The sequence below is a fragment of the Lemur catta genome, chromosome 1, assembly GCF_020740605.2.
Source record: "Lemur catta isolate mLemCat1 chromosome 1, mLemCat1.pri, whole genome shotgun sequence".
Lineage (NCBI taxonomy): Eukaryota > Metazoa > Chordata > Mammalia > Primates > Lemuridae > Lemur > Lemur catta.
The window spans coordinates 173570697-173586429 of NC_059128.1; the positions used below are offsets into that span (position 1 = coordinate 173570697).

The 15733-nt window shown below is 44.5% G+C and overlaps 1 protein-coding gene across 1 annotated transcript in view; it reads left to right on the top strand.

Annotated features, from left to right (window-relative positions):
* The first annotated feature begins 14299 nt into the window (after nt 1-14299).
* Nucleotides 14300-15733, top strand: part of GRK7 (G protein-coupled receptor kinase 7) — a 33307-nt gene continuing 31873 nt past the window's right edge. Inside the window, exon 1 of the mRNA XM_045539363.1 lies at nt 14300-15072. Coding sequence (XP_045395319.1) covers nt 14461-15072 — 612 coding nt within the window. The 5' untranslated portion in view covers nt 14300-14460. The remainder of the gene's footprint in view (nt 15073-15733) is intronic.

Here is a 15733-nt window from a genome sequence, read left to right on the forward strand (position 1 = left end):
GGAGGATCACTTGAGTTCAAGACTAGCCTGAGCAAGAGTGAGACCCTGTCTCTACTAAAAATAGAAAAATCATCTGGGTGTGGCGGTGCACAGGAGGCTGAGGTAGGAGGATCACTTGAGCCCAGGAGTTTGAAGTTGCAGTGAGCTATGATGATGCCACTGCACTCTAGCCTGGGTGACAGAATGAGACCCTGTCTCAAGAAAACAAAACAAAACACCTCTTGAAACTATCTCAACACAGGTGAAATGTCCTCTGCCGTTTGCATTTTATCCTAGCCTCTAAGGAGATGCCTGCCAACTATGTACATTTATCGAGACTTAAACTCTTTAGTGGTGATCCTTATTTTATACCTTCATGGTAGATTAACTTCTGCCATCCTAACTCTAGCTCTGCTTTTTCTACTCTTACAGAAATTATGTATGTTTAATATTATATGTTTATGTAATAGTAAAAATTTATTATTTATTACATGCCTACTGTATATGAGGCTTTGCCATAATGCTAGAAAGAATTTTCATAAAAATAACTCTTTTATCTTCCGAGACTGCAGGATCTGTCAGGAAATGTTAGCTTTACAACAGAGTTGTAAAGTACTGAAGCTTCTGAGAAGACACAGTGCTCTGGGAAATGCCACATTCACCTGCAGCATATGCAGTATTTGACTACAAGGACCATGTCTTGTGTGGATTATGAAAACCTGTTTCTATTTTATTTGACAGTATGTGGTAAGTGGTATGTACGCGCCCTCTATATAGGACAAGCAGGGGTTGCAGGGAGGGTCTGCCCACTGACAAAAAGATCTTACTGAGGAAAAAAATAACGATGATTTCTTTCTTAAAGGGTGTAGATCTGTGCTGTCCAGTAGTGTAGCCACTAGTCACATGTGGCTATTTAAAAATACACCTTAATTAATTAAAATTAAATTTAAAAGTTAGTCCCTTGGTTACACTAGCCACATTTCAAGTGTTCAATAGTCACGTGTGGTAGAGGCTTCCATGCTGCATATTACAGAATGGAACATTTCCATTATTGATCCAAAATTATATGAAACCCCTCAATAATGCTATAAAAAGGATTGTTGACATAGTTTCCTATTCCTTAAGTTTTATACGAATTTCTTAAATTTTTAAAATGACTTACTGTTGGAAACTATAAATTTATGTAGCTGCTTTTGTGTCTTTGATAGATTTATAGCAGTGGTTCTCAACCAGGGGTGACTTTGCTTCACAGAGGACATCTGGGCATTTGACATTCATGGCTGTCACAGCTGGGGGTGGAGGTGCCACTAGGATCTGGTGGGTAGAGGCCAGGGATGCAGCTAAACATCTACTGTGCACGGGACAGCCCCCACAACAAAGAATTATCAGGCCCCAAAATGTCAATAGTAGTGAGGTTGAAAAACCCTAATTAATAATAATTCATAAACATATTTTTGAGAAGTTAGAATTCCCTACTAGAAACTTGCTAAAATATGGTCAATAATAATCAAACTTGTGTACCACTTACTATGCGTCAAGTTCTCTTCTAAGGGTTTTTCGTATATCAACTCATTTAATCCTCACAAAAACCCTTTTCTATTATTAATATTATCAACTTTTTACAGCTAAGGAAATGTAGGCACTGAGAGGTTAAGTAAGCTGCTGCTGTGGACTGAATTGTGTCCTCCAACATTCACATGTTGAAGCACGAACCTCCGATGTGATTATATTTGGGGGTAGCTGGCAGCCTTATAAAGGAGGATGAGAGAGATCTCGTGCTTGCACCCAAGAAAGCCACGTGAGGGCACAGTGAGAAGGCTGCCACCTGCAGCCCCAGGAGAGAGTCCTCACCAGCCAGCGACCCTTCCGGCACCTTGATCTTAGACTTGCCAGCCTCGGAACTGTAAGAAAATAAATTTCCGATGTTTAAGCCACCCAGTCTACGGCATTTTGTTTGACAACCTGAGCGGACTGCTACCTGCCTACGGTTCCAAACCCAGTGCAAGGAAAGCAGGCTGCGGACGCAGGCAGTCTGGCCTTAGAGTCCGTTTCCTTCACCACTGCCTTATCCTGTGCAATAGAACACCTGCTCTGAACATGGTTTCCTCCAAAATTGCTTTTCCAAAATTTGTTCGCATTTTCGGCTTTTAGTTCTGTAAAGCTACACACAAACTTCTTCATTTATGGAGATATTTTAGAGCTGCATATTCCGTGTTTTCCACTATTGACCAAACCATTTCATTGTGCTCTATACCATTTTATTGTGCTCTAGTATACTACTGTCATATCTCATCTAAATCCAGACATTCATACACTGAAAGGGAGTTTTTGTGTTTGTTTTAAAACAATAAGAGCATATGAAGAGAACATTGGTAAAAAAAAATAGCATATTAAAATGTTTGGTACATTTTCCATAAATGCTAAAACAATACTGGAGCAGGTTATCACTAGCACTTATCAATGGTTTCTAATTTGGTTCCTAGAGGAGATAATGTAGTGAAAATGTTAAGCCCTTCTGCTAATGCAAAAGTATAATTATGTCTCAATATTTGGGGTTCCTTGAAAAGTCAATTGTACTCTTGATAAAGCCAAGCTCAATAAAGAGATAATGGCGCATCACATAAACAGTTAATTTCGTGATTGGCATGGTGTCTTAAACACTAGAGAATCAGCTGGCAATACACTGGGCAGCAATCTCAGAAAGCCTGACTGCACTGGCTTGAACAGATAGGGGTCCCGTGTCTCACACACTAAGAAGTGCACGGGTGAAGGCCAGGGCTGGTACAGCGGCCCGTGGTGCCATCAGGAACCAGGCTGCCTGCTGTCTGCTGTCTCCTGTCTGCTCTTGACTTCATCAGCGTGAAGGCTCTTCCTCGTGTCCTCTCCCTCACGGTCCCAAGATGACGGCTGTCTTTTCAGGCAGGCCTCAGATTCATCTTCTTGGGGAAAAACGAAAGGCAAAACGACCTTTTTTTCTTTAGCAAGACTTCGACTCGTGCCTGGGGAGGGCTGCCTTCCCCAGTGTCTTCAGTCCGTAGCTCATTGGCCAGAATTACTTCGTCGTGTGGCCACTTCTAGATGCAAAGGAAAAGCAGAGATGAAGGTTTTGGCTCTTCAGCTTTCACAGTAGAGGAAGAAAAGGGGAAGAGTCATTGGGAAGGGGTGTTGAACAATCAACCTACATCATCTGCCACAATTAGTGTCAGCAATTAACGCTTGCTAATACTTGGGTAGTTGCTGCTACAAGTACTTTCTTTTCATGGACTCTTCGAATTGAAAAGGACCTTAGACATTATTTTATCTCTGAAATGACGTCTTTGTGTTTATATTTTTAATATGCCAACTTACATAGCAAGTTTTTTAAATGGGCCTTTAGCACACATCCATTATGACATAAATTTAGCTATTTCTTTTCTTTCTTTTCTTTTCTTTTTTTTTTTTTCTGGCGACAGAGTCTTGCTCTTTTGCCCTGGCTAGAGTAGTGCCGTGGCGTCAGCCTAGCTCACAGCAACCTCAAACTCCTGGGCTCAAGCGATCCTCCTGCCTCAGCCTCTCAAGTAGCTGGGACTACAGGCATGCGCCACCATGCCCGGCTAATTTTTTTTCTATATATACTTTTAGCTGTCCAGATCATTTCTTTCTATTTTTAGTAGAGTTGGGGTCTCACTCTTGCTCAGGCTGGTCTTGAACTCCTGACCTCGAGCAATCCTCCCGCCTCAGCCTCCCAGAGTGCTAGGATTACAGGTGTGAGCCACCATGCCTGGCCTAAATTTAGCTATTTCTTGACTAAAAGTAAATGTCTCAAAATATAACTCCATATAGAAAAAAATATGACGTTACATAGTCTGTAACACCACTTTTAGATAGTTTCCCAAACTAATTTTCTGCAGAGGTTCTAGAGATGGCTATCATGCTTTAAGGCCATAATCAACACCCTTTTACGTTTGCTACTAAATAGAAAACATAAGAAAATACATTAATGGTGTTCCATTTGTCTTATTGTTCAACTCTTCAAGAAAGCATTCAAATCAAAATAATTGTGTTTCTCATCTTGCTCTGGCCCCCCATGGAGGTAACCTGAGAAAGCTCGTTAGTTAGAAGCGCTACATTTTCAAAAAGTTTATCAAAATGCAAAAGAAATAAGTAATGGAAGAAGTGATTTTTTAAAGGAAAAATGTTTTATTCATCCCATCTCTCTTCTAGAACATTTTTCAGGGTTTTAAATATACAAAATCTTGGAGCTGCCCCCAATTATAAGATGGAAATTTTAATGTAGCCTGAAATTCCTCTGTGAACTCCGAACTCTCACTCTTCTAACAATAAGCTTAGATCTTCTTAAGGATAAAAAATATGTGCTTGGACCCTTCCCATACCTTATGCTGCAAATAGCCATTGATGGCCCCGAGGCTGAGGTGCTGGGATTCCGTGGGACTGGTGGCACTGAGGCTTTGTGAGTGCATGCAGACACTCTAAAAGAGCTTGGGAGTGTTGGAGTCCTCCCAACTCCACCACTCCCTGCTGTTAGGTCGTTAGGGTGGCTGCAAAGTAAAAGGAGCTACTCCGAAGTCCTTGCAGAAGTCTCCACCTCAGCTCTCAAACCCACCAACTAACTAAGCAAACACCCAGATCCTCAGATCAGCCCAACCCTCTGCCAGCTCCACCTTCATGGCCTTCATGGACCAAGGCAGAAGGGGGCCCAAGTGCTCCACATGAGACCACCCTCTACTCCGACTGCCAGCAGTAGCCACGTGGAGCTCCAGGGTCCTGCATGTGCATGGCAAGGCCGGCGCCCCTCCATGCCCCCACACTCAGGGTCTGGCTACCACAGTCTGCTTTGAGTCCGGCAATCTCATCCAGCCCCTCGTCCTTAGTTAAATCGATCAACACAAGAAACCAGGTTTCCCAGGTCACCTCACATCCTCTTAGCTCTACTTCCAAGTCATTCTTTACCTCCCCTTTTATTCCTCCATCTCCCACTCCTCCCCAACTTCTGAAATTCTTCCTCTGTGCCCTCTGATTTTGGCACCAACAATATTTCCTCCATCCTCAGCCTTCTCTGAAAGTTTCCTTCACGTTCCTCTCACTATAACCTGGTTCTGCCCCGAGAACATCACTTCTTCTGTAACCCTCCTACTCCCCTCATCCAGCTGGACCTGGCAACATGCAAGATGTCTTCACTTCTCCTTGTTGCTGCTCCCCCTCCTCCCTAAAAACACTCAACTTTGAATCTTGTGTCATTCGACGTTACCACTCACTATATCTTCCTGTGGCCCCACAAGTCACTCCCCTTCATTCTTTGAAGATCTTCTCCCAGCTCTGTATCACTATTTTGATAATTCCTGGTGCTTTCAATGCCCACATAGATCATGCTTCCAATACCCAGGCCCCGCAGTCCCCTGAGCTCCCCTCCTGCAGTGGCCGTGTGCTCTCCCCCCACCTTCACTGCCACTCACTCCCGTGGTGATAGCCTTGAGCAAAACTCCCCAGAAGAGTAGCTTATACCAGCCACCTCCAGTCTATCTCCTGCAATTCTCTATTGAACTGACTCATAAGGCTTTCATCCCACCACACCCTGGAAACTGCTCTTGGCAAGCTTCCTAGCGACCTCCAAGTTGTTAAACCCATTGGTCAGTTCTCAGTCCTTACCCTACTTGACCTCTTGGCAGCATTTGCCACAGCTGATAACTCTCCTTGCCACTCTTTCTTCATTTGGCTTCAAGGGTCCACCCTCTGCTGGCTTTCCCAGTACCCACTGCCTCACCTCCTTGAACTCCAGGGCTCAGTCCTTAGACTCCTCTGCCCTCACCTCCACAGCAATCACACCCAATCCCGCAGCTCTAAATGCCATATCCTGGGTGACTCCCAGTGGCTATCTTCAATCTGGGCCGCTCCTGTGGGCGCCATAGATCCGGTGGCTGTCTCACAGGCAGTCTGGTCTTAACAGGCACAAGACTGAGTTCTTGATTTTCCCCACAGCCTGCTCCTCCACAGGATTTCCAGATCAGTTTATGGGAAAGTCATCCTTCCAGTTACTAAGGCCCAAATCCTTGGAATCACCCTGGTTCCTTTTCTTTCTGTCACACCCACGTTCAACCCCTAAGCCCCTCCACTGACTTCTTACCAGGGTTACTACAGCAGCCTCCAAACTGGTTTTTCTGTTTTAACTACCCATTTTGTCTACAATCCCACTGAAGTATCCATCTGATTGTAGCAGTCCTCTGCAGAAAATCTCCAGTGGCTTTCTGTCGCACTCAGAATGGAAACTAAGGTCCTTACGATGGCTAACAATGCCTTCCTGGTCTGCCCCATTTCCTCCTGGGAGCATTTGCTGCTGCTGGTTCCTCACTCTGGTCCAGCCGCCCTGGCCTTCTTGCTGTTTCTCAAGCTCCCCAGGCACCCACTGTCCCGAGGGCTTTGACCTGGCTGTCCCTTCTCCCTGGAGTGCCCTACCCTCAGGTGGCCATGGCTCACCCCTTTACCTTTGCGGGGTCTTTACTATCTCGTCACTTCCTCAATGCAGCCTTGCCTGCCATCCTATTTAAAATGACAGCCTCTCCCTGTGCCCCCAGCACCTCCCTTCTGCTTGCCTGCGTTATTTTTCTCCGCAGCACTCACCACCATCTGTGGTGGGTTGAAGAACATGGCCACACTACTTCGTGCCTATGCCTTTCAATCAGGGCTGGCTTGTGACTTGTGACCAATGGGATGTGGCAGAAGTAATGATGTATCAGCTCCACAGCCTAGACCTCCAGAGACTTTGCAGCTTCTGCCTTCACTGTTTTTTTTTTGTTTTTTTTTTTTTTTAGAAAACTACCCTGAGGCCATTACGCTTTGAGGAAGCCTGGGAGCAAAGCCTACAGAGAGGCTCAGCCACACCCGCTCTCCCAGCTGAGCTCAGCTGCCAACCCACCCACCAGCTGACTGCAGCCACTTGAGTGGGCCCTGCATAGACAAGTAAAAGGCATGCCCAGGGAGTTACGTGTGGATTTTAGTTGACATGACTCGGTACTCAATCCTGCTTTATCAATTCCCTTTTATACGTCAGAGTCATTACTTGCAATGTGATGTCAGGTATGAGGTGTTTAAATGTCTCCAGATGAATCTGGTGTTGGATTTTCTTTAGCACAGCACATGTCAACAGTCTGGCCTGCTATTATGGTCCCTACTACATACAGAAATGAGGCTTTCGTCTCATTTGCTATTACCAAATGACTCCAATGTTACTGTTATTTATTAAACTTGGGTGTTTGTCTTTAAAATATTTTCAACATAACCTCCCCCAGTTATGCTCACCAGTGGACATTTTACTGGAGTCTATATGCTTAACTTAATTTTTTCATATAATTTCCTTATTTGCTCAACTCTCAATTATTTTTATTCACCACTGAATGTGAAAAAAAACTTTTTAGAAGTAGATTCACTCAAATTTGTAGCAAACACGTAATACTCTTCTTCATTCAAGAATACAAAGTCTTTTATATTCTACTAAAAATAACTTTGACTGTTATCCCCTCGTTTCATTCTTCATTATAACCACAAAACATTTTTTCCAGATAATTCCCATATTTTCCCCACATATCAAATATATGGTTTGTGGAATTTACTTTGCTTTTTTTTTTTTGTTTGAGGCAGGCTCTTGCTCTGTTACCAAGGCTAGAGTGCAGTGGCATCATCATAGCTCACTGCAACCTCAAACTCCTGGGCTCAAGGCCTACAGGTGCATGCCACCACCCCCAGCTAATTTTTCCATTTTTTGTGGAGACGGGGTCTTGCTCTTGCTCAGGCTGATCTTGAACTCCTGACCTTACGCAAGCCTCCTGCCTCGGCCTCCCAAAGTGCTAGGATTACAGGCATGAGCCACCGTGCCTGGCTTATTTTCTTTTTGTTTGCTAACATTGTATTGTTTTGTCTTCTCTCTTAGTCTCCTCTAATAAAATCTCTTACTTTCCAGGCAATTGTTTAATAGATTTTTAAAATCTCATTGTGCAAACATATGCAGTTCATTTTTTTCATTACATCTGACATAATTCATTTCCAAATTGAATCTTTATCAGGAAGTATTTTCTGTGTTCTTCAAATATACCAATTACTTAATTTTCTCTCTCAGATGATGTGGTTCTTTGTTCAAGAATATCCTCTGTTATGAGTATGCTGTCATCATTAAAACAATTAGAGTCTTGCTAAGAGAGGAAGATGTTTGTGCTATGCCAGATTATGGATCTTAAGTTTCAATATTTATGAATTTAATTTATGATAGAAACAAGAAACTTTAAACAGGTCTAAAGATTCTTTTCCCCCTATTAAAGCATGTGCAAGTTCTTCTATCATAAGTAGCCTCAAAAGCAAAATTTCTCACCATCTGTTCTTAGTATGATGTGTAAGGAAGGTCAAGCTTCCTGTTGATACATGGATATTTCTTTCAGATGCACAGTAACTGTTTCACTATCAATCAGAATAGATGCTTGGTTTTATATCATGATACCATGCAAGCCTTGTAACTAAAAATCTATTTAAATAGGAAACCGAGCACAAGAATCATTTGTAAACACAATCCTAGCTTTCTTCTTTGTGTGTCAGTCTGCATTTTTTTGACCTCCAAGCTTCTCTGTGCCACAGGAACAGTGCAGAGTGAAAAGAGCCCTGGAATGGAATGTGAGACCCTGAGTTCCTTGTCCAAGTCTGGCACTTTTTTTTCCCCTAGCCTCAGTCTTCTCCATGTACAGGAAGAGCTTAGACCAGGTCAACACTAAGATTATATGCGTTATATTTAACTCTGTGATTGTTGGATAATGTTTGGAGGTAATAGGAAAATGATTGGCTTTAAACTGACATTTCCTGAAGTCCAGAAAAGGAATTGCTCCCTCCTCTATGGTCCCTTTGGATGTGCTGCCTACCTCTAGAATGGCCTTTAACCACACTGTACCATGGCTATTATGTTAAATCGAGCTACCAAACATAAAGCCCTCGCAACCAGACCCACCCGCCTTCTCTCTTGTTCTGAGTGCAGACCTGCTCTTCTCCCTGCGGCCAATCCTTCACCTGTGCTTTGAACACCCCTCCTCTGCCTTCTCAGGAAACTTACATGTTTTTCTTATATTTTAACCTTTCCCTCTATCCTGAATCCTTTCTGTCAGCTTTTAACATGCATAAGACACTACCATGGGCCAGGCGCGGTGGCTCCTGCCTGTAATCCTAACACTCTGGGAGGCCGAGGTGGGAGGATCATTCAAGTTCAGGAGTTTGAGACCAGCCTGAGCAAGAGCGAGACCCCATCTGTACTAAAAATAGAAAGAAATTAGCCAGACAGCTAAAAATATGCAGAAAAAATTAGCTAGGCATGGTGGCGCATGCCTGTAGTCCCAACTACTTGGGAGGCTGAGGCAAAAGGATCGCTTGAGCCCAGGAGTTCAAGGTTGCTGTGAGCTAGGCTGACGCCACGGCACTTGCCCAGGCAACAGAGTGAGACTCTGTCTCACAAAACAAAAAGACACTACCATGAATTTTTGTCTCCCTCCAGCTCCCCATCATATATCTCTCCTCCTCTTCACAGCCAAAGTTCTGCTGTTGCAACCTCCACTTTTTCATCCTCCTCCGCTCCTCAACCCACTCCAGTCAGGCTTGCAACTTCATTGTGCCACCAAGCATTCTGCTGCAGAACCCCTTGATTTCCATCTCACCTGATCAATTATCATGTCTTTGTCCTCATCTTCTCAGCCTCTCAGCAGCATTCAAAGCTGTTGGCCACTCTCTCCTTGGCTTTTGTGGCACCACACTTCCCAGGCTCATCCTCCTCTCCCTGACTGATAAAGGTTGAAGATCCTCAAGGCTCAGTCCTAGTCCTTCTTCAGTCTCGCTTAGCACTCTCTCCCCTGACGGATTCTTCAATGCCTATATCAATTATCACCTACACCCCGATGACTTGCAAATGTGCCTCTCCCCTAGAAATCTCCTCTGAACTCCAGACCCTTGAAACCAATTGCCCACCTAACATCTCCACTTGGATATGTCACAGGCACCCCAAACGCTACACGTCCCAAACTGAACGTAAACCACACCTTCTTCCAGGTTTTCCGTATCTTGGTGAATGACTTAATCATCATGCAGATCTCCCAAACCAAAACCCTGGAGTTACCCCTTCATCTCCTTCTTCCCGACCCTCCATAATCACCAACTCCTGTCCATTTTGCCTTCTGAATAGCTTACGACTCCTTCTGCTTGTTTGCCGTCTACTGCCATCATCATTGCTCACCTGGGCTGCTGCTCCCACTCTATTTATCACACAGCAGCCAGTGAGATCTTTGAAACACAAATATAACCATGTTATATGTCTAAACACTCTAGTTGTCTACCATCATTCTTAGGAGAGAGTGCAAATCCTTAACAGGATGGCTTGATTGACAATGGCGTGGAAGTCGTGCTGGTGACCATCCTGTTTGTTCTCAGATACTTTCCCTGGCTCTGCCCTTCTCTGATCTGTATCACTAGGGGGAGGGGCTCGCCCCAGGCAGGGTCTGCAAGCTTCATTTCCCAGCCTCCCTTGCCCTCTGGCTTGTGGCCAGATTCTGCCAATGCGGAGGGATGCCAGGGCATCTCTCCCCCTCTCTCAGCCTCATGTAGGATCCCTTCTCTGGCAGTGGCTGCATCTCCTCCAATATTTCAGCTTCCACTGGACACACTCCTTCTGTGGTCCCAGCTCCTACCAGACATCCCCTGTAATACTTTTCTGTGGTTACCGTATGAATTACCACAAGGTATTTTTTTAAAAACCAACAAGGACACTACAAGGAACACCGTACATTACTACAGCTGGAAAGAAATTTGGCAGCATGTACTAGCAGCTTTTAAAAAGTAAATAAATAAAATAAAAACCAACAAGGTATTTTTGGTTACTTCAAATTATAAAAATATAAAGTGTGGCCAGCTGTTGTTAGGAAGGTGAAGACTTCATTGCTTTACCTTCCAGTAGAGGGTTCCTACTGAGGGAAAATAGCAAAAAACATTTACTATGGAAGGATTCAAGTCAGAAATTGAAAAATAATCTGGAGTATCTTATTAATGCTAACACATTAGAGTTCTGCTTCAGAACTTCAACTGCTCAAAATAATCTTCTATTTGTTTCTGAGACCATATAATATCACATTATATTGCTTCATAATTCTTGATCCTCAAATAGATGTCCTGTTGAACCATGAAGAGAATTGCACATTTTAAAGGATGGTCACATTCTTACCGGGAACCTAACTTTACTGTTTACTATTTTCCTTGAACAGTTAACCTTAGGATACATTTTCAACATTAAAAATCTTTAGAAAGAAAAGCAAACCAAGCATACCTTACTGCTAACCATTAACCTAAAACCTTTTTTATGTTCTTTGTGTTTCAAGTGTTGTATGACATTAGAGCATTTTACAATGACGAACACGCATACCATAAATAATGCTTTCAATCTGCAGTCCCCAACCCCCTGGGCCGAGGCCTGGTGCTGGTCTGTGGAAAAACTGTCTTCTATGAAACTGATCCCTGGTGCCAAAAAGGTTGGGGACTGCGGCTGTAAATGATACAAAAGGTAATGAAAGACCTAGGCAGAGGGCATTGTTTTTTTCTTTTCTCTGGGTTCCAAAATTGGTCATAAAAATTGCTAAAATATTTTAGTTGCTTTCTACTATCATAAAAGTTATGATTTTTCATTCAAAATGAAATATCTCCTCTTTTCATATGACAGAGTTTAGTCTTCTTTTTATGGTAGAATATAGTAAGTCATTTAGTTGCAATAGTTTTTTGTCAGAAATCTTGCATGTCATTTAATGAATCTGATCTCCATGTCTTCCAGCTCCATGGACCACCACAGCTTTCCAAGGTCACGTGCAAACCCAGAGTAGCTGCTCTATACTGGGTGCATATTAGACACAGGAACCCATCTTCTACATCGCTATGCCCAGCACTTGGCTCCACTTCTAAGGCAAAGATTCAGTGCTGTTCTTTAATTGGACCTACAATTGCTGTTTCCTTGAGAAAAGCTCCAGATCCTATTGTTAGCAATCGCATAAAGTATCATGTTTGAAATAGACCTCTCTATATTGTCAGGTGGGTAAAACTTTAAAAATAACAGTTTATTCTGTTTAAAATTGCCAGTAGACATCATATTGTCACTTTATTACTTCTAATTTTTTGTCAAATATTATTTAAATTCTGTTCTCATAATTCTGTCAGATAATTTTTAATTAATAAGAGAGTGACATTTTTACCCAGATGGTCTATGGTATTACTTATTAGAAAACAAATGATAAAAAAAACTTCCTCTATTTTGTGAATGACGAAGTTGCATAAATAAAGGCTAGTTCTGTGTTGTCTAATTAGTAGCTACAAGTGACCGCTTAGCATGTGAAATGCGGCTAGCTGGAATTGAGATATGTTGTAAATGTAAAATACAAATCAGATTCTGAAGACTTGGGACACCAGAAAGCATGTAAAATACCCCTTTAGCAACTTTCGTATCAATTACGTGTTGAAATAATATTTTAGATATGTTGAGCTAACTAAAATAAAATTATTAAAGTTAATTTCCCCTGTTTCTTTTATCATTTTAATGTGGTTACTAGAAACATTTAAATTACATGTATGGCTTCACATATTTCTATTGGACAGCAGTGGGTTAAGTGGCTGCTCAGAGATGAAAGAAAGTGTGAGTGGAAGCAAACAGTTCATAGCATGCAATTTATCAGGGAAAGCATTTTTCTCCAGTGATAAGGTGATGACAATTCCACCATTTTCTCCAAGTTCTACCCTGTTCAATTGCCACTACATTCATAAGAAGCGCAGGAAAAGGCAATTCCTCATCCGAAGAAATTCTTGGACTGATTTTTAACTACTCAGAAATGTGGACCAGGATATCAAGAACAAGAAAGTACCAACACTTCCTGTTTCCGAGCAGATGGCACGATTGCGAGCAGTGGTCACCCGTGCAGATCGCCCGTCTCTGCGATGGAGGTGATCGTTCACAGCGCAGCAGTGCAAAGCCAAAGGGCACCCACGAGTTCATTACATAATTCTCGGTAGCGTGAGGCCACGTGTGTCTCTGTTCTGGGGGAATGGTCGGAGCTCTGACAGGCAGACCGAGGCGGTCATGGCGATGTTTTGACAAAGTGTGCACTAGAGCTTGTTTGTTTGGAAAAAGACTGACTAGCTCTTCCCCCCTCCTTTCCCTTCTCTCTCTCTCTCTCTCACCCTCTCTCTCTCTCTCTCTCTCTTTTTTCTTTTAAACACTCTGGCATAATACTGAATGACTTTGTTTTTAAGCTGCCTTAGCCTTGCTTTGTGAAGAAAAAGCCTGAGTATTCTTTCCCTGTAGGACACAAGTTGTTATTTTTGGAGCAGAGGTTCTTAGCCTGATCTCTGTCTAAATCAATTTCTGTCTTGGTGAAGTCGTGATCTGTGACAGCTCTGGGTGTCCTCCACAGAGGGAAGCTTCTCTGCTTTGTGAGGAGAGTGAGCAAAGACATCAAGGGGTCACGCCTGCAACTTCACTGCTCTTGGTCTCAACGTGAAGGCTCCTTGGCATTCAGGGATCCCTCATTAGATTGTGCCTTGGAAGAGTTCCGACCGCATGCTGTGGGGTGGCGTGCTTTCTGTCTTTGGGGTCATGGAAAATTCTAGTCTCATTCAGAGCCCAGACTCCAGGCTGACTCCCTTCATCTCTCTGTTTCAGGCATATGGCTTTTTCTACTTATTTCACTTCATGGTATGTTTTGGGTTGAGATGACCCCTTTCTCCCTTTTAAACCCAAGGTACTTCTGGTCACAGATGACTCAGAGCCAGGAAGGGCACAGCTAGAGGATTGCTGCAGGCGGGTCAGCGAGCCGCTGGCATGGCAGAGCCACTCCCGGGCCTCGGGGAGCTCCTCTCAGGACCCAGAGTTCAGAGCACTCCCTCTGTCACCTGCCCTTTGTGTCAGGCTACTAGACGCAAGGAGGAAACCTCTCCAACTTCTCACAGCCCCTTTTCCTGACCTTTATTCCTAGGCATTTGTATAGCTTGAGCCTGGCAGGAAACATGTACAATTAGAAACAGTTTAAAATACTGCTGTCAGCCACAAATAAGATGACAACTTATTATTATGCCTTTTGAACACTGGCATAGCTGAATATTCAGGGAACAGGTGTGTGTGGAGAAAGGCCCGCGACGACAGGGCCGAGTGGGGGAGGTGGACCCGGGCAGGTGTCCCATTCGCTGGTGCGGGTGGGAGCGTGACCTGGCAGGTGCCCGTCCCTGGCCGGCTATACATAGCCAGCCAAAGCTTCTTACGAGAGAAACCTCTTTCCGGACCCTCCGCCGCTCCCAGCCGCAGACTAGAAGACTCCCTGTAAATCCCCTGTTAGTGATTGAACCTCAGACAGAAAGCCAGCCCTCTGGCCGCCAGACCAGGCCGGCCGCAGCCCTCCATCCCTCCGTGGCTCTCCCTGGGAGCGCGCCCTGAGCTCAGCCATGGTGGACATGGGGGCCCTGGACAACCTGATCGCCAACACGGCCTACCTGCAGGCCCGGAAGGCCTCGGACAGCGACAGCAAGGAGCTGCAGCGGCGGCGCCGGAGCCTGGCGCTGCCCGGGCCGCAGTGCTGCGCCGAGCTCCGCCGCGGGCTGTCCCCGCACTTCCACAGCCTGTGCGAGCAGCAGCCCATCGGCCGCCGCCTCTTCCGTGACTTCCTCGCCACGGTGCCCACGTACCAAGAGGCTGTGGCCTTCCTGGAGGAGGTGCAGAGCTGGGAGCTCGCTGAGGAGGGGCCCACCAAGGACAGCGCGCTGCAGGGGCTGGGGGCCGCGTGTGCGCACAGCCCTGCCCCGGAGCACCCGCACCCCTTCCTCAGCCCGGCTCTGGCCACCAGGGCCCAAGCAGCCACCACCAAGGAAGAGCGAGTGGCCGTGGTGGAGCTGGCCAAGGCCGAAGCCATGGCCTTCTTGCAGGAGCAGCCCTTCAGGGACTTCCTGGCCAGCCCCTTCTATGACAAGTTTCTGCAGTGGAAACTCTTTGAGATGCAGCCAGTGTCAGACAATTACTTCACTGAGTTCCGAGTGCTGGGGAAAGGTGGTTTTGGGGAGGTAAGTGTCTGAATAACCAGGCTGGAAAGTGAAACATGGAGCATAAAATGGGGTTATGTTGCCTTTTTTTTTAATCTCAAGGGAGCTTACTTAGAACTAATTTTAGTGCCACGTGTGGAGAATTCCTAGTCCACTCTCCCCTCCTCCCTTCCTTCTGGTCACCATGGCAAATAAAACAAGTGGCCTAAGAGAGACAAGCAAAATGTGGACTTGGCCAAGAATCTTTCATGGGGTTTACATCAGGAACATGCCGACGACCCTGGACGCTTTGGAGAAAGGTAACAACATGTGATGGAAGATCTCCTTTTCTCCTCACTTGGGGTAATGGAGGTAATTTGAGAAAAATGGAGATCTAAGAAAACATTCATCTTGAAGTAAAGTTGAGAACCTGTTTTGTACCACTGCTTTGCCCAGTTCTTTCTTTAAGTAATAAAAAATTTTTTAGGTAAAATACATAACATAAAACTAACCATTAACCGCTTAAACATGTATAATTCAGTGGCATTTTGCACATTTGCAATGTTGTGTAACCATCACCTCTGTCTGGATCCAAGACATTTCATCACCCCTATGCCCACTAACAGTCCCTCCTTATCCCCCCTCCTCCAGGTCTGGCAACCACGAGTCTTTTTTCTGTCTGTATGGATTTGCCTATTCTGAA